The sequence below is a fragment of the Aulonocara sp. 'chitande type north' Nkhata Bay genome, linkage group LG14 (genome assembly GCF_057382095.1).
Source record: "Aulonocara sp. 'chitande type north' Nkhata Bay isolate Kocher_YH1m ecotype deep benthic linkage group LG14, A_spYH_male_GT1.1, whole genome shotgun sequence".
Lineage (NCBI taxonomy): Eukaryota > Metazoa > Chordata > Actinopteri > Cichliformes > Cichlidae > Aulonocara > Aulonocara sp. 'chitande type north' Nkhata Bay.
In genome coordinates this window covers 22,016,441-22,043,246 of record NC_141357.1, presented here as the reverse complement: position 1 = coordinate 22,043,246, position 26,806 = coordinate 22,016,441, and the positions used below count along the sequence as shown (strand labels likewise).

The 26,806-nt window shown below is 40.4% G+C and overlaps 3 protein-coding genes across 5 annotated transcripts in view; 2 read left to right on the top strand and 1 right to left on the bottom strand.

The window, feature by feature from the left end:
* The window catches only part of LOC147314543 (uncharacterized), a 54,701-nt gene extending 46,622 nt beyond the window's left edge, over positions 1 to 8,079 (bottom strand). The window contains exons 1-21 of the mRNA XM_086260393.1: positions 8,044 to 8,079; positions 7,618 to 7,806; positions 7,412 to 7,517; positions 7,050 to 7,283; positions 6,856 to 6,957; positions 6,435 to 6,626; positions 6,190 to 6,300; positions 5,519 to 5,711; positions 5,152 to 5,288; positions 4,439 to 4,663; positions 4,086 to 4,227; positions 3,843 to 3,966; positions 3,270 to 3,461; positions 3,015 to 3,152; positions 2,614 to 2,796; positions 2,288 to 2,482; positions 1,970 to 2,118; positions 1,719 to 1,887; positions 1,474 to 1,608; positions 1,159 to 1,311; positions 37 to 238 (exon numbers count right to left, since the gene is read on the bottom strand). Coding sequence (XP_086116519.1) covers positions 37 to 238; positions 1,159 to 1,311; positions 1,474 to 1,608; positions 1,719 to 1,887; positions 1,970 to 2,118; positions 2,288 to 2,482; positions 2,614 to 2,796; positions 3,015 to 3,152; positions 3,270 to 3,461; positions 3,843 to 3,966; positions 4,086 to 4,227; positions 4,439 to 4,663; positions 5,152 to 5,288; positions 5,519 to 5,711; positions 6,190 to 6,300; positions 6,435 to 6,626; positions 6,856 to 6,957; positions 7,050 to 7,283; positions 7,412 to 7,517; positions 7,618 to 7,806; positions 8,044 to 8,079 — 3,307 coding nt within the window. The remainder of the gene's footprint in view (positions 1 to 36; positions 239 to 1,158; positions 1,312 to 1,473; positions 1,609 to 1,718; positions 1,888 to 1,969; positions 2,119 to 2,287; positions 2,483 to 2,613; positions 2,797 to 3,014; positions 3,153 to 3,269; positions 3,462 to 3,842; positions 3,967 to 4,085; positions 4,228 to 4,438; positions 4,664 to 5,151; positions 5,289 to 5,518; positions 5,712 to 6,189; positions 6,301 to 6,434; positions 6,627 to 6,855; positions 6,958 to 7,049; positions 7,284 to 7,411; positions 7,518 to 7,617; positions 7,807 to 8,043) is intronic.
* Positions 8,080 to 9,198: 1,119 nt separating this feature from the next.
* Positions 9,199 to 12,111, top strand: LOC147314542 (uncharacterized). The gene is made up of 10 exons (XM_086261544.1): positions 9,199 to 9,334; positions 9,447 to 9,752; positions 9,843 to 9,893; positions 9,996 to 10,028; positions 10,180 to 10,296; positions 10,418 to 10,442; positions 10,554 to 10,594; positions 10,685 to 10,729; positions 10,833 to 10,945; positions 11,826 to 12,111. The coding sequence occupies exons 1-10, from the start codon at positions 9,286 to 9,288 to the stop codon at positions 11,955 to 11,957; spliced, it is 912 nt and encodes a 303-aa protein (XP_086117670.1). The 5' UTR covers positions 9,199 to 9,285; the 3' UTR covers positions 11,958 to 12,111.
* A 67-nt stretch (positions 12,112 to 12,178) lies between these two features.
* nrgnb (neurogranin (protein kinase C substrate, RC3) b) lies at positions 12,179 to 26,806 on the top strand. Of its 3 annotated transcripts, none has more exons than XM_086261540.1 (9): positions 12,182 to 12,509; positions 12,723 to 12,805; positions 13,793 to 13,954; positions 16,654 to 16,806; positions 17,843 to 18,007; positions 18,522 to 18,565; positions 19,294 to 20,929; positions 24,404 to 24,559; positions 26,183 to 26,806. In XM_086261540.1, exons 1-9 carry the CDS (start codon positions 12,356 to 12,358, stop codon positions 26,204 to 26,206), a joined length of 2,577 nt encoding a protein of 858 aa, XP_086117666.1. In that variant the 5' UTR covers positions 12,182 to 12,355; the 3' UTR covers positions 26,207 to 26,806. The 3 variants fall into 3 exon arrangements, with proteins under 3 accessions (XP_086117668.1, XP_086117666.1, XP_086117667.1); XM_086261541.1 differs by having other exon boundaries at positions 12,183 to 12,509; positions 12,723 to 12,802; XM_086261542.1 differs by lacking the exons at positions 24,404 to 24,559; positions 26,183 to 26,806 and having other exon boundaries at positions 12,179 to 12,509; positions 12,723 to 12,802; positions 19,294 to 23,107.

The following is a 26,806-nucleotide window of genomic DNA, read 5'->3' as shown; positions in this document are numbered from 1 at the left end:
CACAGATCACATCAGGCACTGCTGGCACTTCATTACCTATATCACAAATTTCAGAAGGCTGGCTGAGTCCAGTACTGTTACAGTAGAGTCCTGGGGGGCAGGATAAACAAGAGGACCAGGTTTGGGCTCCCACTGTGTTACTCCAGGTTCCCACAGGACATGGGTGCTGCTGTGGGTACTTGGTTCCTTGTGGACAGATGTAGCCTGCAGGACAGACACCGCCAGACGCCACAGCAACCTGTGAGAGTGATGGGGTAATTATAAGGTGACTGAGAGCAATTAATCGGCAACAATTTTCTAAATAGTCCTTAATAATAGTAAATATCTTTGGGGTGTTTTAGTGTTGAACCAAAGAAGCAGTTTGAAGAAATTAGCTTTGGAATACAAAGAAGTTTGATCATCTGACTGTTCTAGTCAGAAGTTTAAAAGTTAAAGCTGTGGGCTGTTCGAGTTGGAAGCTGTCATTAATTTCCTACGCACTATCAGCAGCCTATCCAAAAAGCACTTGGGTTATTTATTTAACTAATGCAATTCAAACTAAACAGGCCTTTAGATTCATGCTCATATCAAATGAAATTAGCAGTCAAAGTGTGTGGAAAATGAATAGCTGCCATCAAATCAACTGCACGACACTAAAGCAGACACGTTCAACTTAAAAACCAGGACATTTCCACCTCTTTAATTGCCATCAGTTTTTCCTTTTCTGTGCTCCTTCCCCCGCTCATATACTGCACCATGCTGACAAATTGCTTCACTTGAGCAAAAGTGAATTATAAGCATAACTCAACAACAAGCCCATAGAAGAAGAAAAAAGTCAAATATTTCGCCATTTGAAACTCTTCGGAAATCGATATGGTAAATATAAAGACATTTGAGACCAGTGTCTGAAAAGACCGTAAACCAATAAAAGCATGACAATAAATATATGATATAATATTTCAGTACCTGTAAAATAAGGAAACTGTAATTCTTAATGAGTCTGCAAATACAGCTACTGTCCCAAAAACAAATAACTCATTCTGAGATGAGCTACTACTTAAAATGCCTTTATAGAATTACAGTTTTCTGTTAATCTCCAACAAAAAAAATCATCTGATCCTTTTCAAATAAGATAATATTACCACATAGTAAATAAAGTTATTATTCATTAAATCTTACTGGTGAGGCAGTGGAAGCTCCAGAGGTGCAGTAGTGTCCTGGGTCACAGAGACCCTGAGGTTCAGAAAGACCACTTCTGCTACAGAACAAGCCTGCGTCACATGGCCGGCAATGCTGCACAGCATCACCACCAGGCTGGTCAGAGTAAGAGCCCTGAATAATAATCACATGGAATCATTTTAATAGGGTGGGATTTATGGGAGGAAATTCAAAATCATGAAGACAGAGTGATGAAGTAAAACGTGCAGCGAACACTGACACTCTACAATGACACATCCACAATTTCACACCACATGAGAACATAAAGGTACTCACTGAAGGACATGGGTGAGCAACAGTGGATCTTAGAGGACAGTAGTGTCCTGTGGGACACAGAGGTGGCTGGGACAAGCCTGTGTGGTTACACAATCTGCCTCCCTGACACTCCAAACATGACTGTGCACCTCGACGCTGCCGAGCACAGACAAAAGAAATAACCCTTAATATACCATTAGCCTATCATCCAATCATAAAGAAATACAGGCTCAGTGTAGCAGCACTTGGCATGTAGTATATCCTACCGGCTGAAAATAACCAAGAGGACATGGCTCTGCCCTGGCTGCCCCTTTTGAAGTGTAATGCCCTTCCTCTGCTTCATTCTGAACAGGTGACGCTGAGCCACCAGTGCAGTAGAAACCAGGAAAACAAGGGGCTGATGGTGACGTGTTGTTAGAACCTGCACAATAAAAACTGACAGGGAGAGAAACACACTGACTCATGGAGTAGAGGTTTCAGCTGTACATAGTCCTCCAAAACAAATCGATAGGATTACCCTGGCGGACAGCTAGTACACTCCTCAGGTCTGCTGAGGCCAGTGCTGTTGCTGAAAGTGCCAGAAGGACAGGGGAGAGGAGAGGGCGAGGCTAAAGGACAGTAACTTCCTGCCGGACACAGACCTCCAGTTGGTCCATCGACAGGAGTCTGGCAATAAGAGTGAAGAGAGGCCAAAAACTTACTGCCGCGTAATGAAATCCTACAACATAAAGTTGTTATGTGTTGTATTTGTATTTGTTGATCCCAACAAGTAAAGAAAATTATTGGTATACCCTGAATAAATACAGAATAAATGACTGTAATAACATTAGCATACAGCAGACTTGGCTCCCTCTCTGCAGTAAAAACGATCTCTGCAGCTTCCAGAGGGCTCTGAAAGTCCCACTCCAGTGCAATACTGGCCTCCGCCACAAGGGGTGCATTCAGACCTATCACTAAGAGCAGAGCGAGAACTGTAGGTTCCTTCAGGACAAGGTTCAGGAACAGAAGTGCCGTCTGGACAGTAAAACCCCTGAACGGAGGCACAGAAGGGGAAAAGGAGCCATTTGTGCCTCTGGTGTATTTTACATAAACAGATGCAAGCACACTTAAAAACTGTCTCACCCATACAGCAAAACAGTTTTTTAAAAGTCTTATTCTTACTTGTGGACATACTGAAGGAGTGTGAGTTCCTGGGCTGCTACAGTAATGCCTGGATGGACACAAAATACATGCCTCTCCACTTTGACCAAGTGTGTTGTTTCTGTATTTGCCAGCTTGGCAGGGGTATGTGAAGGGGTAACCGGTCCCAGCGGGGCAATAGTGGCCATCGGGACACTCCTCTGTCTTAATATAGGACAACATAATAGTCATAATAGGGAAAAAAAAAAAAAAGAAAAAGAAAAAAAAGGACAACATAATAGTGGTTATGGTACTTGCTTTGAACATGCAGTCTTCATCTAAAATCACTATTAGGTAGAAACTTGTGAACAGTATTAACAAACTGACTATAATTGGTAATGGTAATGCTGTCTTTCTGATCATAAAAAAATCTATGGTCTTACAGGCCTGGTAATAGGCTGCTCCTTAGGTTGTTGGGAGTAACAATACTTCCCCTCAGGACACTGGATACACTCACTGGCATCACGCAAGCCAGGAAATTCACTGTAGGTGCCATTGGGGCAAGGAATGGGATTGGGATCCTGTGAGTAAAGACTAAATGTAGTTTAAGAGGTCAAATGTGTCCAAATATGAAAACATAAGTACATAACTTTAATTTTTTTTTAAGTCTCTCCTGAATTTATCAGTCTGTGACTCACAATGCCTCCTCCGGGGCAGAAGAAACCTCGAGGACAGAGGGTGGCTGATCGCTGGGGGTCTCTGGCCAAACCCTGAGAGCAGAGAAAACCTGGAGGGCACACCATGACACTTAGCATGGCTTCCTCACTAGTGGTCTCATTACTGCAGAAGTGGCCCTGCAGGCATGGAGAACACTCTGCAGATCCCTCATCCTACACACAAGAGAACGTGAAGAAAGAAAGCTGAAGTTAAAGATATCAACCAGTATGGGGGAGGGATACAGCAAAATAGACGTTGAAAACGCAAAGGAGAGGGGGATCTAATTTGGAAGATGCTGGAAAAACACTGACACTGCTTCAATATTGCGAGCAAAATATTGATTTATGAAAGAAATTGACTTCAAAAACTCCTCTACCTGACATTTACTGATATACGTTACTAAGTGAGCAATGCAAGACGATATCATGTGGGTGGGAAATCTAAAAATAGGACAATCAAAACAGCTACTGAAGGATGAGAATACAAAGGCTTTAGTTTCCAGAGGTTCTGTCAGGGGTCCAGTCACATTGGATGTTTTATAGTTAAGATCTTACAGAGTAGCTGCCAGCTCCACACACTCTGGGGCTGACAGTGGCTGAGTGGGGACAAAAATAGCCAGCAGGGCAAGAAGAGCAGTCCTCGAGCCTCCGACCTCCTTTCAGACGGCGAAATGTAGAGCTGGAGATGCAGGGCAATACACTAAATCACACTCATTAAACCAGCTTAATGCTAACAAAAATCCATATCGTCATCATTCTCACATTTTTCTTTATGACTGACACACAATCACTGCTTACGGTGGGCAAGGTGAAGGTTTGGAGGTGCCCTGCTGACAGAACGAGCCCTCGGGACATATCAAGCAGTCATCTCTGCGTCTGTTACCCATTTGGATGCTGTAGGTGCCCTCAGGGCAAGGAAACTGCGTGCCATATGCAGTCCCTGGTGATGCAATATCGACATGATTATATCAACACGAATGACTCATGAATACAGCTCGGGTAGAGAAAACAAATCTCATTCTACGAAATTAATTTCACATGGAAACCTGTATTTATCTCTAAGAGCATGCAATGCTCATAAAGGATAAAGAATGTTAGCTTTTTTAACACACACACACACATATATACATATATAACATATTCATGTTTACCTTCAGGACAGTAGTGTCCAGAGCTGCATCGACCTGATGGCGCTCCTGAACCAGCCAAACAGTACCAGCCATGTGGACATGGCTGGCACTCACTTTCAGCCTCCAATCCACTGTGACCGCTCCATGTACCCACAGGACATTTGTACTGGGTGGGGAACATAGTTCCAGCAGGACAATAATGTCCAGGAAAGCAGAGAAGTGGGGGTCTCTGGATATCTCCAGTTCCTGACAAATAAGAATTAACACAGACAAGTAGATTAAGGTGACACTAATATATGACAACGTTATTAAACAAATATCAACATGTGACAAAACTTGCATTTTCTTTTGCATCGTCTTCTTTTTTCTTTTTTTTAATAATGACTTTTGTGGATTTTAGTTGTTTAAATGCGACATCTTTTAAAAAGAAGCAGTGATGATCAGTTCTTAGTTAAAACATTTACTGTAATGTGAATGTCATTTATTCCGGCTGATTAGCAAACTATAACAGTTGTGTAGTCGTAATCATAATGCATTTGAAGTCTAGAAAAACAGAAACCAAATATAATGTCTCATATCACAAATATATACACTCAGTTCACACAGTATAGTAATACAGTTGTATACATAATTGAGCTTTGTATGAAAACCTGACCTGAATTCATATCTTCAGATACTATGAAATATCAAAGAGTACTTTTAAAGGTTATCTGAACATCTATATGAAATGTCACCTCGAAGACAGGCATATCGTGCTGGACACTGCTGACACTGTGAGCGGTCAGTTAGGTCAGTGCGATTGCTCAGTGTCCCCGGTGGGCACGCATTGGATGGCGCGTTTGGTTTTGAAGACCCAGGAGGACACACAAACCTGTCAAGATACGGACAAATTGATCAAAGTCATAGAGTAACAATGTCAAGGTGGGTTGAAAAGGAGCAACATAAAAATCAATGTCTCAGTGGCTAAATGCAAAAGTTACAGGGCTCCCTTATGTCAGATTTACAGTACTCTAAACATAAGAATACAATAGCACTAAAGCATGCTTGATTAAAAAAAGAATAAAACAACAACATTTTTTTAATCTTGAGATTGCAACTTACCCTTGCATGCAGTCTACATCAGGGGCTCTCAGGGCTACCTGTGTGCAGGCCTTTCCTGCATAGCACTCTCTGCAATCAGCCACCTCATCCTGACCCTCTAAAGGGTTGAAGGAGCCCGGTGGACAGGGCACTGGGTCACTTGTCCCCACAGGACAGTAGAAGGCAGCAGGGCATTTGAGACAGTCTTTCACACCTGGGGGGGAAATCCTACTGTCATGGCAAAGATACTACAGGATTAAGGCAAACAGTAAATCTGCTCCATAAATTCCTATGCTGTACTCACTGCTTGTGCACATAGTTAGGTTTCTCTTTACAGTCACCCATCATTTTTCTATACTGGGCTCACTGCTACAGCTTGCCATCGGCAGTTGTTTTTATATTGCTAAATTAGATGTTTTTCTATTTGCCCTCTCAGTGTCCATCTGTTGCAATAAACAACACCTATATTTTTATATAATCACTGGGATTTGCTGTGATAGAGCGCTATAATATCATATTAGGCTGGGGCTTTTGTGAAGGAGTATAAATTCATTTCAAAAGAAAATATTTAGTTTGACTTACTAAATATAAAACAGAGCTTTGTGTCTACTATAGTGTATATATAAATCAGTAATAATAATAATAATACTTATAATTAGTATTAATAATAATAATAGCATACTTAAACTCACTTATCGCCCCCTGATGAGGGGTGAAGGTGCCTGGAGGACATATAACTTCTTCCAAAGTACCAGCAGGGCAGTATCTACCCCGAGCACAGGGCAAACCAGGACTTGATGACCCTGTTTACAGATACGCACACACACTCTAAAATCTATATTTCATCTTATTTCTTCAACTATGAAAATAGTTACTTTCTGGGACACATCTTAATATTTTTGTCAAGTGAAGTCAGTTTGTTAATGCTGAGACTTACCTGCAGGACAGAAGCGTCCTTCCCTACATCTCTTGCATCCTGCCCTACTTGTCTGACCCAGTTGTTCCCCCGCTGTGCCAGTGGGGCAAGGTGACCCCTGCGGGGTGGCAGTGCCCTCTTCACAGTAATAGCCTTGTGGGCACAGGAACTGGGAGGTGGGTCTCTGTGAGGTACCTTCCAGACAGTAAAACCCTAGAGAAAAAGTATTTTTTATACAATGCTATGTATAAAACTCTTCATAGAAGAACATTTTAAGAGGATATTATACAGTCATACAGTCCAGATAAACTATTACATTTGCTTTCCAAGGGTTAGGTATGTTATAGATATGATGAGACATACTCTTCTGCACATATATAGTTTTTGCACATGGACAAACAATTTTACCACTTGTCCAGATGCTTTGCCACCATTCCTTTACCTGCAGGACAGATTGTGCAGTCTCTCAGTCTCTGCAGGCCTTCTTTAGGGCCGTAAGTACCTGCAGGACAGGGTATAGCTACCCCTCCCACACAGTAATGACCTGCGGGGGTAAAACACAGGTACATTTGACATTTCTTTGGTAAGTAAAGGAAATTATAAGATGAATGATAACATGCAGCACTTAACACCAACCTAATGGACAGACCATACAACCAAACTCTTCTGTCACATCTTTGTATGTTCCTGGTCGACAGGTGATGGACTGACTGGCTCTGTGGACTGGCTGGCTCCAGCGGGGGGTTATAGCTCCACCACACAGTATGGATGTGTTATTACAGCTGCTGCAGTAACCCTGTCCAGGTGTAGAAGACCAACCAGGAGGACAGGGAAGTGGCTGAGACATTCCACTATCTGGACAGTAACTTCCTAAGAAACAAAGAAAAAAAGTGTTTTTTACATTTTTATGAGAACTTTTTAGTTGTAAATAAAGCTATTTATATCAAACTTCTTTAAATGTTTGGGAGCAGAAGATTTGTTTTGTTTGTCTTTTATACCTGCTGGACACTGCAGACACTGGATCGTACACATAGTAGAATAAAAGCCCAGAGGACAGTCGTTACACACGGTGTGATCTGGATTGGGCTCCTTGCCAGGTCCACACTATAAGACATGTTGACAAAAGAGAAGAAAAAAAAAGAATGCCTCAAATGCACAGAATGTTGGAGGATTTAACTTCTTATCCACTATTATTAGGTCTGACCCTATAAGGGAAACCCGAGGTGCAGACAGAATCCACAGGACAGCTCAGACACTGCAGGACCCCCTCTGGCGAATGCTGTCCTGGGGGGCATAAATAAAGAATCCCAATGGTTGGATCACATGAGAAGCCTGCAGGACACAGCTTACAATCCACTCGTTCCTCTGAACTGATGAGATCTGGAAAACAAGGCTGCGACATAAAGAAATGAGCAATAAGAGCACACATGATGACAACAAAACAGCTTTGTAACTAATTATTAATTCCTGCATCGCTCTGCAGTCACTTGTCTTCACTTTGGCTCTTCTATGGGCTCTGCTATGACAAGTCATCATACTGTAGTTGAAACATGCATTTTCTCTTAATTTGAAAACAAAGCATGAAGCCAGAAGTGTTTTTGTTGTTTTGTTTTGCATTAACATGTCTTACCTTGCAGTCAGTGATACTGCTCTTCCCTGTGTACATGTTGAATGTTCCTGCTGGGCATCTTTGCGGTGCAGACGAATTGCCAGAGCAGCTATAAAACAAAAATAATTTATAATTTGTATAATTTATTATCCATTTTATAGAAAACTCTCTTATTAGTGAAAGAATACAGATCTAACAGTTCAAAAATAGTTGATGACTCACAAATGACCAGAGGGACACTCTAAGCAAAGCTGGTTGAAGTATTTTCCTCCTGGACACTGATCCACATCTGTTTCCTCACTGAGGGGGTAGTCTGCACTCCCTTCAGGCGCTACATAAATTATTGTTAGAACAATAGATAGAACATTCTCGTGTAGTCAGTGTGGTTTTGGTAGTTACTTAGTTTAATTTGTCAATATTTAAAAAGGAGTTGCTTACCTGAAGAAACTCCAGACTCCGTCCGCAGTAAAAAGATAGCAAAAGCTAAAGAGCAGCGCAGGTGTATTATTTCCCATGAACACATTATTGCTGAATCACTTAGAAGTTGGTAACAACTAAGTTAACGTTAAAGACTTAATGGAGTTAGTCTCCCAGAGTGATCGTTTAAAGACTTGAAAGTGAGAGGCCCCCAGCCACTAAAAGTGAAACGTGGATGAAATCTGATTCCCAGGTGGTTGCTTCAGCTGACAATAGTGTGCAGTAATGTTCGGTAACTATATCTGCTTCTTTCAATAATGCATGACGCGTTGAAGTTCACCTAGATGGTGTCTCTGCTGGTGGATCATTTAAATTATTTATGTTGCTCTTGTAAGTCATTAAGATGCAATAAAGAAGAAACTGTTTTTTTTAAGGTATTAAAAATGAAATTAAATCAATTCCATTGCCAAACATTAAATGTTTAATCACATAAGACCAATTATATTTTCACGAGGTAAAAATTTTAGGATAAATTATTTAATTACGGTGTAAAAGGAAATTCAAATGCAGCCTCTGTGGGTGCAGTGAGGACTAGTGGATCTGCAGACATTTTTGCGCCTGCACTTTGCAGGATGTCAGGTGCAATAAATGGAAAGTTATGAATATTTTTAAACAGCAACGTAATCTTTGGGTTACCACTTCCTGTACCCTCACTCAAGCGTTGGAACATGTGTGTGGGTACTTAAGTGTGTTTGTGCAGGTGCATGCATCACCAGCCTACAGGAGCACAACAGATCCAGTTTCATCTTTTGAGGCAGGAGAAAATTAGAAAAACAGAGAACAGCAATGAACAGCTCAATCTATCTCACTTTACTCTTTTTTTGGATGACACGAGGTAAAGTTTATATGATGTTTGTTATTGCCCTGGGCTTTAGATATTTCAAACACATTTATTTAGACAAATGCGCGCTATTTGAGGTAAAAAATTTTATTACCTTTCTTCACAGATTGTGTAAACTGTATTTACACGAAGACACCCATTGATTTAGTGACTGTGGAGTTGGGGGACTCCGTTACATTAAATTGCACTTACAATTGCTCCAGTGGATTCGTTCAAGGCTACTGGAGTAAAGCGCTCAACATCTTTGGCTGCCACATGATGTTTAGAGAAGGCAGCTTTTGCACAGTGTTTCTTTGTCTCACCAATGTGTCCGCGGGACATCTGAAAAACAACTACACTTGCTACACAGTAGATAAAGAGGATCCTCAGCTTCAACAAAAAACAGAGCGTCTCTTTTTGCTTCAGCTTCGAGGTAGATAAACTTTAGTTTATGCAAATATGTGCAGCTGCTCAATAAAGAGGTAAGCAAATTGGATTTCACTTTAACTTTTCCTTTTTTCAGCTCAGAGAAGTCTTCCAAACACAGATGCTCCAAAAAATTACAACAAAAATGGTAAGAAGCTGTGATTTGAAGAGATGCAAAATTTTTCATAGCTGTAGCTGAACATTTTTGAGCATGACTTTCATTTAATATATTGCATTCTTCATTCTTCAGCATCTTTTCCTGCCAAGCCAAATTCCCCTGGAGGTGAGATGGGACTCTGAAACAGTGGATATTATGAAAACTTTTAAAGAGAATCATTGTTACTTATTAACATCTGTATGGAGAAGGGAGAAGTAAATGTTTGCCTTTCGATCCAGTTCAGTCTAAGTTAATACTGTTGTTTCCATGTTAACAGGAGAATTTACTGGAATTAAGGTTTTGGCAACAGTTTCCGTAGCTGTAGCCCTGGTTCTTGCAGCATTGGCTGTATACTTGTGTTTTAATCGGAACAGACAGAACTGGAACGGTAAAGGTGATCACAAGATACTACACTGTGAACATACACCAGCTTTAAAAAGTTCTGAATGATAAAATATACACAACTGTGTCCGTATAACTATTTAACATTATATTGATAATATCTCATATTCCAGAGGAGCCTACTGTGTCCAAATTGGAGTGAGTACAATTTCAGAACTTCTCTTTATTTAAATCTGACTTCAATTACCTTTAAATGTTAGACTTGCAATATTCTTTATTGGGCCTTTTGCTATATGTTTTCCTTTTCAGCTTACCACAATCACCACATGTAGCCCAGCTACAGATAAAAGGTAAACAGTTTTAAATATCAAATGTAAAAGCGACAAATACGAGCTTCAATTTTTGTTCCTTCTATTATTCATACCTGTCCTATTTCTCAGGGTCAACACAAAGTGAAAGGGTGACTTTGAGGATTCCTCCACCAGGTAAGACAATCTCAACACTTTTCATTTGAATGACACCTTATCATCATCTACCCTATAGAAACAAAGACAATAACTAATGAAACAAATGCTTTCTCTGACCCAGATAATGAGAGTGATACTGAAGTTCCTTACGCTGACATTATGATCACCGTCCGTGGTGTCAGCACACCAGAACTCACTCAGGTCGGCTACCTGATAGCCGGAGACCAAAAAGAGGTGAGAGACAAAGTAGTAAACATGTTTGTTACTTGTGTTTCACTGAGCTCGAAATGTTATTTCCCATGCTCTATTACCAGCTACTTGCAGTGTGCTGCAGCTCACATACCTGTGCATGATTCTGAATTGCTAATTGCAGAATATATAAGCAATGAGATTCATTTTATATCAGAAACGTTCATGTGTTCATCTTACTTGTTCAAAAAGTTTCTTTTACTCATTTCATATGTGAGGAAAGCTATAAATAAAGCTAAAGCAAAAATAGAATATTTTTTAAGGTTTTAAACAAATTGTGGCTTTTTTTTTATTTACGTGTAATTGTAAGGCATGTGTGCAAAGCAATTTTTTGAGTGGTTACCTTCTTTTAAGTGGTTACCTTGTATAGATGTGCTTTGATAATTTAGAAGAAGAAAAAAACAGAAAAGCCTACAACCAGTATTTCTATTACCAGGGTTATTTTATCTAACTAAAGGTTAACTAAAAACTAAAAGTGGATGTGAAAACAAACAAACAAACTTTAATTAACTCAAAAACACAAACTTGAAAAACTAAATAACTAAAATTAAAAAAATAAAGGAAGTTTTAGTATTTGTTAGTTTGGTAAAAAAGAAAATGTTATCACAGCTTATCTGATGAGGTTTTGATTACTAAGACTTTGAATGTCTACAAGATTGAGTCAAGTTTTTTCAAAACGTTCTGTGTTTTTATTATAATACCTGTGCTGATTTCCATTAATCTTGCCCATGTATACGTATATTTTAAAAAGTCTAAAACTGTAAATAAATAAATAAATAAAAGCTAGTAAAAAGTGCAAAAGTATAAAAACTCTGTTTATAGCACAAACACATTAGGGGTCTTTTTTATCCTTCTTCCCCTCCAGCGGTGGGGAGATAAACCGAGGTGTCACCTGCAGGCCTCTCGTTCAGCTGACAGACTGCATGTTCCCCAGGTCAGAGAGGTCAGCCGCAAGATGAGCACCAACTCTGAGTATGCAGTGATCACCTACGCCTGACTTCGACTGCTGCTGCAGAGGAATGTGAAGAAAAAATAGAGATATGTTTTTTATGTATATATGGTTTTGAAGGATGTATTTGTTTTCCATTTATGCTTTTTTTATTCTATTGTTCGCGTGGTGTATCTGTATTGAGGTTTATATTCAATAAAGCTGTCATTTCTTGACTTTCATGTCATTTGACCCTTCCTGATGGCCGTAGTAGCGCTAATCGTTGCTTAGAAACAACTATCAACAAAACACTCCGGGGTGAACAGTTGGTTTGGGGTTGCTGCCAGTTTTTAGGTATCCACTGTGACTAATTCATAAAAAATTTTGTTAAGGTTTCTGGTATTCTGAAGTCAGTTAATGAGAGTCATTTAGAGCTAGTTGTCACAGACGTTTGTGCCCCCTTAAAAATGGCAGTGCCTTTCTCAAACACTCACCTGCGGGTCCCGCGAGGATTTGGTACCATACTAGAGGGACTGACCCGTGAAGTCCTACGAGACCAGCCTGAAGACATCCCCAAATATGCCGCGCAGTACTTCGAAGCTCTTCTAAAAGAAAGACAAGGTAACTATAACTTTCTAACTTTTAACGTGATGAAGTAACAGTATGTCCCGTTCAAAGATTTGTGTATGTTTCTTTTCTTCGCTAAATACTTGTAATAGTTTGCCTATCATATTTCCCATAAGCTCCTCGAAATTACTAGCATGTCCTTGTGACTTTGCATAATGTAAATGAAACTGAATTGACCTGAAAAGTACGGCTTTTCTGTCATTGCAGAGAGTGGCATGGACCCTGCCGAGTGGGCTGCTAAACTGGAAGATAGATTCTACAACAACCATGCGTTCAAGAGCCCTGAGGTAGTTGTATAAGTTTAGGTAATGGTCGCACCATACTTGTGCAACCTCATTCCCCAAAGAGTTGGACTGCTGTGTAAACTGTAACACGAAACAACATGCAGTGATATACAAGATACTCAATAAGAAAAAAGAAAACCAACTCTGTGTTTACCTGAAAATGGTACCAACAGATATTAAAGGCTGAAAATAACTTTAAATTTAATTAGAATTTTATATAAATGTAATATCTGCTCATGTTTAATTGGACAAAACATTAAAAAAAAAAATCACCAAGAAAACTGCGGGCTAATGTTCCAAAGACTGGTTTTGAAAGCATATGTTGCCTTTAGTTGCTCGGCATATTATTTCAACAGTTGTTGTTCTTTTTTGTCATATATTGTGGTTCCAATGGGCCAGAAGTTTTTATTGGATGACAGGTTTTAACTGCAAACAGGCCAGTTTAGTTCTCTGACCTATACTGCAAATGTGTGCTGTTGTAAATACAGTGCCTTCTCATTTTTATTTATTTTTTTAGTTTGTCGCACTTAAATGTTTCCAAGAAAAGATTTCATTTATTATGAGAAAAACCTACCTGGTGTCATGACATGGTCTAAAGAAACACAAGAACAGATAAGAAATAAGGTCTGCAAGTAAAAGACAAATAAAAGTCCACCTCAAAATGGCTCAGAAAAACAAAATCAAGGCTTTGGTGTTACCTAGTCAAAGTCTGGACTTAAATTAGATTGATTCCATTTGCTATGACTAATTTCCTTCGGGATTAATAAAGTATTCTGATTCTGAAAAACAGGCTGTTCATGCTGCAAAAACCCTAGTCCTCCAATGCGAAATAAAACAAAGACAAACAAGGTTAACTTTTTACAAAATGTGGTCCTGCAATCTGTGAAGCTTGAGATCCTGCCACCAGTGTTTGATAGAGAAAAGAAATCTCATGTGACCATTAAATCTGCTCCTCTACCATCATAAACTAGTACTTGTTGGTCTTCTAAACAGGAGGAGTGCAGCCAGTCCCAGAAGAAGGAGGACATTGTGGACATCATGGACATCCCCCTGGATGATCCCGAGGCCAACAGGGCTGCTGCCAAAATTCAGGCTGGCTTTCGTGGCCACATGATTCGTAAGCAGCTGAAGCCAGAGGTCAAAGAAGGAGATAAGGTGAGCAACATTGTGTTCAACAGCAGCCAGTTGGACTGAGCTTGGGTATGAGAGATATAAGGCAGTTAATGAGTTGTTTAAGCATAAACCAATTAAACATTTTAGGGAAAATTTTCAGAGTTTAAAAAAATTAATTTGCTAAATAAAAAGTTTGATATTGTCTTTGATGCAAGAGGAAATTTTAAGGGAAAAACTCAGTTTTACAAAAGATAAAGGAGTGTTCTGAGAATTAAAGCAAAAAAAAAAATTATAAGTGAAACTACCGTATTTCCCGGACTACAAAGCGCACCTGAATATTAGCCGCACAAGCTAAGATCAGGGGAAAATCCTGTTTTGTACATACATTAGCCGCACCTGACTAAAAGCCGCAGGTGTTTCAATGTTGACTTATCATATGTAAGAGAATATGCACAAAGCGAATTGTCAGGAAAGAGATGGCTGTTTGGAGACACACCCCTTTTATTAATATTTTGAAAAACAAGTTATGGGTACATATTTGCACATGTAGTACATAACAGTAACCTACAGCACACCAGAAAAATAGATTCGGACTACCTTTTAGGCTCAGGTGCAGTGACACGGCTTTAACAAGAAGAAAAGTCAGTCATTCACCATCTTTCTCTTCTTCCTGCGCTCTAAAACCACCAAAGTCCTCTTCTCCAATGTCGGAAACGAACAGGCTCATGATGGCTTCGTCATCCACTCTCCGCTTCTCTCCTTCGTTGTCACTTTCAAAACCAAAGAAATCCTCGTTGTCAGTGTCAGAGTCGAACACCCTCAGAAGGGCCGTGGCGGTGTCCTCCTCTCCATCATGCAGCAGTCCAGCCCTTCAAAATCCGTTGGTGATCGTGGATGTTTTCGCACTTTTCCACGCTGTCAGAATCCACCGGTGGAGTTGAGCATAACTTGCTTTTCGCAAGTTTATCGCCGCTGGTCATCCACGCCTCCCGCTGAATGCGTAGCGCTACTTTGAAGTTTGTTTTTCGCGCTACTTCGTACGGCACTACGTTGCCTGGCGGACGGACATGTGACTAACATACCACTCTTGAACCCCGATCCTTCCGCCAGGCAACGTAGTGCCGTACAACAGCGGAACAAACAAAACAAATCGTCTTACGATATCACAAAAATCATGGAAAATCCATAGAAAAGCCGCACCTGACTAAAAGCCGCAGGGTTCAAAGCTTGTGCAAAAAGTAGCGGCTTATAGCCCGACAATTACGGTAATTATTTTTTCTTCCTCATTCTTCAAACTTGGATCAAGCTTATTGCACCACAGACTTAAGCACAGTCATAGTAAGGACATTTGAAGAGACATTTCCATGAATTGGACAGCCTGTTCAACAGCAAGACGGCAAAGATCCAACTTTAGTACTACTCCTACATTGCAATAGAGAGACCAATATGACCATTGCTTCTTACAGTCTTGCTGCTGTGTTTTATCGAGAGCACTTTTTGAGTCTTGGGTCTGTCTGATGAAATAATGAGGTTTAAGGACAAAAACACAATTTTTCTCTCATTTCTGGAAATATTCATGACTATTCGAGGATTAACTGCACTAATGTGCCATCTTAATAAAACATCTCTTGAGTCCTACCATTAAAGCAACTGAATAATCAGTACATGATAAGCAAACAAATTTTATGCATGGTCTTAGGCAATTTAACATAGTTTGATGTTTTAGGTATGCTCCAAAAACAGTTTTCCATTTACACAGTAGAGAAAAAAAAATCAGTTTAAATGGTATATTCGTCTTCTTCTTCTGGCTATTCTTGTTAGAGCTCACCACAGTGGATCTGTTTCCATCTCACCCCATGGTCAGCATCCTCCTTTATCACAGACCCCCGGCATGTCCTCCTTCACTACATCCATAAATCTTATCTGTGGTCTTCCTCTTTTCCTCCTGTTGGATAGCTCCATAATTAACTTCTTTTGTCCAGTACATCTTGCCTCTGTTCATGTCCTAACCACTCTAACGAGCCTTGCCTCTCTAACTTTGTCTCCAAGCTGCTTTACCTAAGTTGACCTTCTGATATACTCGATTTTATGCTCTCCTTCTGTCACAAATCATCTCTGACACTCATCCCCTCCCACTCCACCCTGCCTGCACTCTTTTCTTCTTAAACTCATATACCTTCGCTACCTCTACTCCTTGCAGCTTCACTTACACCTGTCTCCCTCGTATTCACACATATGTAATCTGTTTTGCTTTCCTTCTCTCTCACTGCCTCCTAACATGCCTTCCGCCTTTACTCTTCATTTGTCTTTGGCTAACAGTAGCACAGTTTCCACCGGCACCCTGTTGGCAAACAGCACCAGAGGCGGTCATTGTTAACCTGGGCCCCAGCTGATCCGGTATGGAAATCTCATTCTTGATGTTTGTTCGATTTGGCAAAGATTTTAAACTGGATGCCCTTTCAGCAACCATCCCCATTAATCTGAGCTTGTGACTAGAAGTACACTGGTTTGAGGTGACAGTGAGCCCAACTGCAGTTATCTAAAGCCGATGAGAAGCTCTGCAAGCACAGTTCACTCGAGTCAAAAAAAGACTGTACAGCATCTATGGTTAACTTTAGAAAATATGGTCCTGCGGTCTGTTAAGCATGAGGTTCTCCCACCAGTGTTTCACACAGCAAAACTTTCTCATATAAGCATGAAATCTGCTCCTCTACCATCATACTTTGTGGTTCTCTTCACAGGAGGAGTGCAGCCGGCCCCAGGAGGAGGACATCATGGACATCCCCTTGGATGATCCTGAGGCCAACAGAGCTGCTGCCAAAATTCAGGCTGGCTTTCGTGACCGCATGAATCGTAAGAAGCTGAAACCAGAGGGCAAAATAGAAGAGGAAAAGGTAAGTAAAATTGAAGATAGCAGCCAGGGGGCCTCAGGTCAGTGGTGTTCAACTTTGGGATAAGACATGTAAGGCGGTTAAAGAGGGCTAATCCTATCAGGTACAACAACTACACTTAGTGAAATAGATAAGTTATAAGCAAACTGCCACTTACATTCATCCTGTTGTATTTTACACAGAGCACTTTTGAGTTTTCCCAGTTTGCATTTGAGGTTTTATGAAGTAATGAGGTTTATGGACAAAAACACAATCTTTTTTTCTCATAAATTCAAGACTTTAAACCTCATATAAATATTCAAGACCAGCTAAGGAGGCTGAAAGTTTGTAACATAAAAATAGCCATGATGTGCCATCTTAGGAAACAGTCTCTTGGGTCTTGCAACTAAAGCAATTCAATATTCTATATAAGATAAGAAAACAACTTTTGGCATGCTCTTCAATAATTATTAGCATAGTTTGATGTTTCAAGGTGGTTCCATTTACTCCATAATGCAGGAACACAGGCCATTTTTTCCCATTTACACTCCAGGAAAATATTTCCTCTAAATGGTATACATAATTAAATACACCTTTTAGAGCCTTTTTGAGGCTAAGTGAGATTAATGAAAGACGTAGCTGACTAATTTAACCACAGGTGATTTAATCTTTCAGGGGGTTTTTCTGGTATATCTGCTTCCAGATATACTTTAAAACTGCTAGTGATAAAACATTTTCATCAGAGCTTTTTCACAGATGTTTGTAAAGGCAGATTGAGTGGCTGCTGTTTTATTTTCTACACCTGTGGAAATGGTGTTGGCTTTTGAAGTGACAAAGAGCCCCATTGCACTTACTTAATAACAAGAATAACCACAATTTGTTTGCTGTCAAAAAAAGCAAAACAAATGTGCAGCTATATGGTTAACTTCACAAAATATGGTGCTGCAATCTGTTAAGCATGAGATTCTTCCTCCAGTGTTTGATGAAGAAACTCGTTCCCATATGAGCATGAAATCTGCTCCTCTAGCATCATAAATTCATACTTGGTGGCTCTACACAGGAGGAGGGCATCCAGCCCCAGAAAGAGGAGGACATTGTGGACATAATGAACATCCCCCTGGATGACCCTGAGGCCAACAGGGCTGCTGCTAAAATTCAGGCTGGCTTTCGTGGCCACATGGATCGTAAGAAGCTGAAACCGGAGGGCAAAATAGAAGAGGAAAAGGTGAGCAACACAGGAAATGTGTTTAACAGCAGCCAAGGGGACTCAAGTCAGTGTTGTTGAACTTTAGGATAAGAGATATAAGACAGTTAAAGAGGGCTAATCCCATCAGGTGCAACTATACTTAGGGATCTAAGGTAAGTCATGGAGAAAATGGCTATTTAAGCATAAACAGTTTTATTCCTTTTTGGAAAAAACTTTCTGAGATTAAAGTAATAGATTTGAACTGAAAGGTTTGGGGTGATGTTTAAGGGTTACATTTTAGGTGATTTATTGTCCCTTTCTTAAATTAAAAATATATATATCGCCACACGGCTGCCAATCAATATACAAATCAGCACGGCATTTTTCAGAAGATATTAACAATGCTCAATTTCAGCACTCGACGTGATGTCTTTCTTCCAACTAATTATAGGGTTTAAATCATTTGCAAATCAAAGCAGATTGTTTCTGTTCAGCAGCTACTTTCAGTTCACTGTTGCAGACTTTTCTTTGTGTCTGTTTGTTTGTTTTTCAGACTAACACTTCAAAAGAAACAGCAACAGAGGTGACCGTTTCCAAGTGAGTCTCATGTGATGTGCAGTCAGGAGGCGCGAGTGGAAAGGGAGAGGAGGAACGAGAGGGAAAGGACAGAGAGGAGGGATGATGATGAAATACAGCATCGTTTTTTTGCTGCTGAAGTGCTTCTGGAGTCATTTGGTTTAAGGTTTTTTATTGTTTTTTTTGTAGGCACAGTTGTGGTTTTGTGTCGCTGTGGAAAACTAGAAAAGAAAAGTCACGTGACTGCAGTTATCCTCGCAATAAAACTGATATTTTTTTGACATGCACTATAACAGTCTCATGGAAGCTGAACGTTTTTAAAACCAGAAATAATCAGTATTTTAAAATCAATGCTGTAGTGTAAGAAGGTTTGCAATTAATTAATGTTGCTAATGCAGTATTAAGCTTACATTTAGTTCATTCTCTTTATTTAATAGCCACACATCCTATAGAAATTTGGCATTTTCAGGGGATGTTATCAAGAAAAGGGAAAATACATTGTGGAACAAAAGCTTAGAATACCAGAAACTCATCAGCTTAGTAATGGAATCACTGTTAGATTTGCAGTGCCAAGGTTGAGGAGAAAGGGAAGAACTCATCAAAAAAAGACCACCAGCTGCAGGAAGATAAGCATAATTTCCAGATGAGTTTTACAGAGGCATCATTACATGTTCTCTTTTGAAAAGCATTGTTTTGCTCTGTCATTTCATGAGCATTTTAATTACATAAGTTCTATTTTTACTTTTTAGAGAAAAATCATTTGAGTCCCAAATTGAAGACAAATCAAGTCGTTCAGATGAAATCTCGCACCCTAATGTCTCAAAAAAGACTGAAAACACAGACAATGAAGAGTCAGTCTACAGGTTCCGAACAGCAGCTGCACAGTCAGAGGAACCGAGTGGCACAGACAACCAAAGCGATCCAGCAGTAACTGTATTTGATCAAGTTGACAGGGCGGCTAATAAAACTGTTCCAGACCAAAATATACCTCACTTTGAGTTAGAGCCCACTGACTTGTCATCATTCAGAGGGCTGTCAAATGTGGATGTGTGTGCTCTGGAGTTAATAGCATCAGAAGATGAGGAAGTTAACAAACAAGGACCAGCAGTTGCACACGAGGAGCTTGTCGATTCAGGAGAAGAGGAAAATACTGAAGTTGTAGAGCCAGTGGAAGTCATTCAGTATTCTGGCCTAGCTGATGTGGATGTGTGCGCTGCAGAGCTTGAAGGAACAGAGGGAACAATGAAAGGAGCAACTGCTGAGAATGTTACACGTGTTAGTGAAGAAAATCTGAAACACCAGCCGGAGGACATTCTTGTAAAATCGTCAGTGGCTCGAGCTGAAATCACTGAGAACAACCGAGAACAAGCAGAGGATCAGCCAGACAAAGGAAACGAGGAAAGAACAGAGACTGAAGCTTATTCTGGGGAGACTCATGAAAGTGTAGCTCATAGCAGGGGTAGCTTAGATGGTAATGTTATTCCAAAGGAGGATTCTTTGGTTGAAATTAGCTTTGAAGATGTTCCAGAAGCTCAGCAGATTAGTAAGGCTGCGGAGAAACAGCCAGAGGAACAGAGTTCAACAAATGCCTTACAGATGGATGTATTAGAAATGCGAGAGAAGGAAGAGTCAGAGGACACTACTGCAATTCCAACTGGCCACTGTGTTGCTGATACACAAGGCAGCCATAAACATGAAGCTGAAAAGGGAGTTAACAGGGCCAAATGGACAGATGACCTCAATTTAAGTGATGATGATGAAAAGGAAAAAGGTGAGGACACCAGCTCATTAAATCAGCATAGCACAGAGGCAGAAAAAGAGAACCAAGAGTATGAAACCAATCCTGCAATTGAAAATAATGAGCAGCTAAGTGAGGCCATATTTCTCAAGAGTGAAGATTCAGAAAAAGAGACAGGCTCAGATGACCCTGATTTCAAAGAAGGCCACATGACAGATGTGGTTGGAGGAGATATCGAAGAAACTCACAAGAAGGTTTACAGCAAGACAAGGGATCAGGAAATTAATGATGGTGGGGCGGAAAATAATTCATCACAAGCAACCCAGTCAAATACATCAATGGCTAGAATGGGGGCAGAGAGAGAAGTCTTTGAGGAGAGAGCGCAACATCCACCGGAGAACGAGGAGAGTCGGATAACACTTGTATGGTCGCAGCCAGAGGACACAGTGGAGGAAAAAGAGGTCACATCAAAGGAAGGAGAGGAACTTGGAGAGGGGATGACTGACTCTGAAATACAAGAGAAAAGTGCCATGATGCATGAGGAGGAGAAAATCACGCTCCCTCACAGTGCAGATTGGGCTGCTGATGTCCACCAAGGAGAAGAAAGGCTACCTGAGGACACCACAGTGCAAGAGAGTACCGACAAGGTAATCTTGATTCTTTTTAACACTGGGTGTTCACTCCTCCCTTTATCGTTAAAATGTGAAAGCTACTTTGCATCTTAAAGGTATTAATTAATAATTGTACACAGTAAAGACATGACCCTATTAAAAAATTAGCAATAAACTGAGTTTAACACGCGCCCTGGCAGCTAACTTCATGGCCTCCACTTTCTGTTAGCCAGCTGAGGATGACACAATGTTTGACACAGAGATGGCTTTAGCTAGGCTACAGTTTGTTCTGTTTCCATTCCTGTCTCAGGTAGCCTATATAAATAACCTCTGTGAGGACAAGCCTGATCAACAGAGGCCTTCATTTTCTTCTCCCTCGGTGGATCTGGGGGTGGGTGATTGAAAATACCTTCGAAATAGTTCCTTTTCTGGATGACTTATGGTAGTTTGCACTTATACTTTGAATGTCATTATCTCAGCTGAAATCTACAGGAATTTCACATTCAAAGTTAAGCACAATCAGTCTTTTTTTCACATTTGGGCACGCGGAAGAGGCCGTCGGAGGCCTTCACTCCTGCCGCACTCCTCCTGGGAGCCTCCACTGCCTCCACAGATTGAAGCTTGATTCTCTAATCTGTCATCATAAAAGACCAACTAAACAATTTGTCTTGTGAATTAAGCCTGTAATTTTTTTATTGCTGTCACAGTTAGCCCCGTCTGATTTGTCTGGACCAACAGGACTCCAAACACACACGCGCGCACACACACACGCACACAAAGTAGGAGTGTAGGAAGGGGTACTGACTATGTTACTATGGTAACCCCTCACCATCCTGCTCTCTTCATGTCGTCATGGAATTAATAGGAGATGGTGATGCTGATAGTTGCTAGGCACCCTCTGTATCAGTAATCTACCTTTTAATAACAGTTTTAACCAAGTGATTAAACATCAGTTTCTGTATTTGCCTACCTAGCGATGGATTTGACTTTAGCTGAAACACAGCAAAACTGTGGAGTGTATAAATGTAAATCCAGCTGCTCAAGCAGTAACCTAGCAGCTCTCCCCTGTAATGTTGGACTGTTATGCTTTTAACTGTCTATTTACAACTGCCCACAACGAAATTCCTATACATTAATCATCTCAATACTGTGTTAGATGCACTCATGAAAGCAGGATCGACTTCTTAATTCATTCCAGTGAGTATAAATATAAATACCCAGTTTGAGAAAGTTAGCTGATCGATAAAGCAGGTCAGCCCAGTGAAATTAGGCGTTTGCATAACTTAGCATATTGTCTGAATGTGAATGGCAAGCAAACCAGCAGGAGTGAGTTAATGTCAGAGATATAACTCAGATAAATGGATGTTTTCTGTTTCTCCCTCTCTCTCCGTCTTGTCTCTGAGGCTGGCAGAGGAGTGTGGGCGGCTATACCAGCTGGGATCAGAGGGATGGAGAGGGCTGTTAGCTCACTCTGCCTCTAATAAATTTATAACACCTCCTAGTGTAAAATAGCCCAAGATGCTTACACAGTTTTATTTTCACACTATTTGTAGAATTTTCAAAGTCAGCATTTATTGTTTTATGGCCATCTGGTTTACATAGTAATTCCAAGTTTGTCACTTGTTTTTATTTGGGGAGTTTGTTATTGTAACACTGCAACTTGTGTGAATTTTAATGGTGCTTGGTGCATGTGGTAGTCTTTCCTAGTTTGCATCCAGGATGAATTAAGTTGTGGGAAAAACTGTCAAGCTATAAATTGCTGAGAGAGAAATAGAGCACAGTCCAGCCTGTTTCGTTTACTTCAGTCATCAGGTTGTTCTTAGTGAATGTTAAGCTCTGTTACATGTTTGTAACTGTAAAATGAACACAGTAGGTCAGAAACCCTAATGAGACTGAAAAGATGAACACATGCTGTTATGTTTGTAGGAGGTCTCTCTTTCTCTCCCTCCCTTCCTCTTCCTCTCTCAATCGTTCCCTTGCTGCCGCTCTCCCTCTCTCTCCCTCTCACTGTATGTCTCTCCCTCTCACTCTGTGCGTGAGCGGGTGTTACTGAACATACAGTGATTGTTAGTAAGAGCCAGTGAGACATCTGTATTATACCGGAGACTCGTTTAAAGAGAGCTTTTGCTTGGTCCACATAGAAATTCGGGCACAGAAGTCATAGCAGGTCATCTCACCTGAAGACTGAAATCATCTCTGAGAGTAAGAAATGGACTGTCATAACGTAAGTACGAGCTTCAGATGAACTTTTTCAAAAATATTTTTCGATCTATTTTTAGGCACTGATCAGTTTTCCAGGTGGATGCATGTACAGTTATAGTTTGTTAGTTGCCAAATGTGGTTGTCCTCGGATGCACACCGCTGTGTGTGTTTTTCTTTTTGCCTTGAGTGCAGTATATGGTAACCACTGTGGTTTCATGGTCCTCAAATAATGATATTTTTTTTCCACATAAAGGCTTGTTATAAAACTATTTCGAGCTATTTTCATCACATTAAAAGAGAATTTTCACCAGAATATTTCAAATCAATCTGAGTCAGAATAAATCAAAGAGCCCTCGAGGAACTCAATAACAGTAAGACTGAGAAGGTGTGTTGCCAGAAAAATCCAGTGCAGCAGCAACCCTGCACCTCTGCTGCTGTGAAAGATCTGGATTCGGGCTGCTCAGTGAGCAGTCAGACAGAGAGGCTAATGAATGCTGGCTGAACAGGTGGGTGGTCACACTCCTACACTGGAGGGGTTTCACTGGAGACATGATGCACTGCTTCACTGAGGTAGTGGGATGACAGTGGGATCATTCTGTGGGCTGCCTTTGTGTGAAATGTCAGTCTGTTACCATAAGCGAAGCACGGGGTGTAGCTGATATGCGTTTGCCACACGATTTGAATTGGTGTTTACATAACTCGTCGACAGCTTTGGCACTCTTCCACTGACAGTTTGTGACAAGCCAGAATTTCCACCCACCCTATGTTTCCTTTGGGACAGTGGATTCTGTACTTTTAGTGTCTGAACGAGAGGCTGCTGTGACTGCGACGCTTTCGCTGGGTCATCCTTTTTTTTTTTTTTTTACGCTGAATGCGGCAGAATTACAAGTTTATCTTTTCTTTGAAAGGTGACTTCTAACTTCACTTAAGCTTTGCTTGATGAAACTACAGTTATCCACAAACATTAAACTACATTTTCATCAATTTTGTGCATTGCTTTATGTTTTGTGATATGAGAGATAATGGCTTTTCCAGGCTAAACGATGAAATCAGCAGTATTATATGCTGTATGTGACAAGAGGGGAAAGAGTGAGGAAAAAGCGGGCCATTGACCTCCTAAGAGCCCCAGTGAAGTTGTGTAACAAGAATGAACAAGTTGCTTGCTGTCAAAAAAGACAGTGCAACCTATATGGTTAACTTTACAAAATATGGTCCTGCAATCTGTTATGAACATGAGATTATCCCACCAGTGTTTCATGAAGAAAAACATGAAATCTGTTCACTCATACTTTGTGGTCCTCTACACAGGAGGAGTGCAGCCGGCCCCAGGAGGAGGAGGACATAATGGACATCCCCCTGGATGATCCCGAAGCCAACAGGGCTGCTGCTAAGATTCAGGCTGGCTTTCGTGGCCACATGACTCGCAAGAAGCTGAAGCCAGAGGACAAAACAGAAGGGGAGGAGGTGAGCATCACTGGGGATGTGTTCAACAGGTCAGTGGTGTAGAATCTAGGGATAAGACTTTAAAGGTAGCCAGCCCCAAAAGGAGTGAAATAAGGTAAGAGAACAGGTAAATTTATGAGGAAAAAAATTACAGTACTCGGAAAAACAAGACTTTTTCTTTATCACTTTGCAGATTCGTGTCAAACTTGTCACACCACACACTGCTGTAAATGACCTGATTATGTCATAGCCTAATTTGTAATCGAAATAACGAAATTTTACATTTTTGCTGTGAATTGCACAGCTTGTTCAACGGCAAAATGGCATGATGAAGGGATGAAGCCGGATCTAATCCAGTTTTTTTAATCGATTTTTTTTTTCTTTAATTCAAAACTTTGTCCTCCTCTTTTTTTAGAAGGTATAATCTTGGAAATATTCAATATTATCCAAGGGGAATAAGACCTTGTAACATAACAGTGACACTAAAGTGCCATTTTAGTAAACTGTCTCTTGAGTCTTGCAGTTAAAGCAATTTAATATTCTCCAAATGATAAGCAAGCAAATTTTAGGCTTACTGTTAAATAATTTAGCACAGTTTGATGTTTTAGGGATGTTCCAAATGCTGCATAATGCAGGAACACGAGCCATTTTTTCCCCATTTACACAGCAGGAAAAGAATCCATTTAAATTGTATACATAATTAAATACAACTATTAGAGCCCTTTGAGGCTCAAACCAAGTGTGATTAATGAAATACATATCTGACTCATTTAGCAACAGATGATTGACTCTTTGAATTATTTTTTTCTGCTACATGAATCTCTTTCCAGATTTACCGTGAACGCGCCAGTGATAAAAGACTTTAATCCGAGTTCAGTTTAGTTTCAAAAATGTCAAGCTACATTGTCACAACAGATGCTTTTTTTTTTCTTTCTTTTTTTTGTAAGCAACTGGAGAAGTGTGAAGACTTGTTCTGTTTCAGCTCGAGCACACGCTGCATTTAGATGGATTTTCTGCCTTCTGCAAACCAAGATCAAAGATAAAAACAGTAAAAGTTAAACTCCCGAATCTGCACATCTGCGTTCCTTCAAATCATAGTTTGTCTTTTTAAATCTGGACCACTGGAAACTTTTTGAAGATATAAAACTTTTGAATCCTAGCTCTCAAAATGCCACTTTTTTCCCCCTGTGAGACAAAAGAGCTTTTTCTTTGGGGATGAGGTTGACACAAGGTGTCTACGTCAGTGATTCTTCCTAACCCAGTTGCTGGCTGCCTTGTATCCTTATGTAGGAGAAGTATTTATAGCTTCAGGTGCATTAGGTACACTATATGCTTTAAAGGGCCAAGCAGAATTAATGGGCCTGTCGTACTGGAACCAAGCGTCACAAGCACCTCCCACAGGGGCAGACCCCCTTTTTTACAGCTGAAGTGCTCGTCAGTTTTATCGGCCATGATAAGGAATCAAGTTCTAAGCGTTGCATTATCTCTTTAAAATTAAACATATATTTTAATCATATTTGTTATATATATTCATCGTAAGAGTCATATTTCTTGGAAATGAACCGCCCTTAAATAGAAACTCAGTTTAAAGTTTCCTTCAAGTCCTATACGGTGCATAACTGCCATGCCGGTTTCTGTTTTTAGAGACAGGAAGATCGGGGGCAGTAGAGAGAGACGACACATCTGTGCCAGAGCAGTGACACCCCTGTCCCGACCTGGATGAAGAGAAAGAGGCAAAGCAAGGTAGTGAGAGACAGCCCGCATACGCTGGCTAGGCTGGCTTTCAGGCAGACCTTTTTACCCCAGGAGTCTTTTTTCAACACAAATTAGCAGTAGAAAATGAACAGTTTTGAGGGTGTGTTATGTGAATCTTTTTTCCCCTTCTCTTTTTTTTTTTTGTGAACTTTAACACTCCTTCTCTGCTTCTTCAGCAGCCTCATCAGTACGGATGTCTTTGACCCAGAATTTGCAACTCACTGCATGTACTTGTGAAACTTCTGGTAGTGTGCTAGTTTTTAGACGATGATCTGTGAAAGTGAAAATGAATGTCCTCTAAATGCTAAACAGAGCTTTTTTTTTCCTTTCTTTCTTTTTTTTATGGATGGATCACTTCATATGCTCTGTGTGTAAACCTCGTACGCATCACGTTGGGTGATTAGTGGCTTAAAAAGACTTCTTATTTTGCATTGTTTCCTGATGTGCTTGTATCTTGACAGTTCTTGACCTATTTGACTTGCTTACAAGACTGATTAAAACATCAAAAGAAAA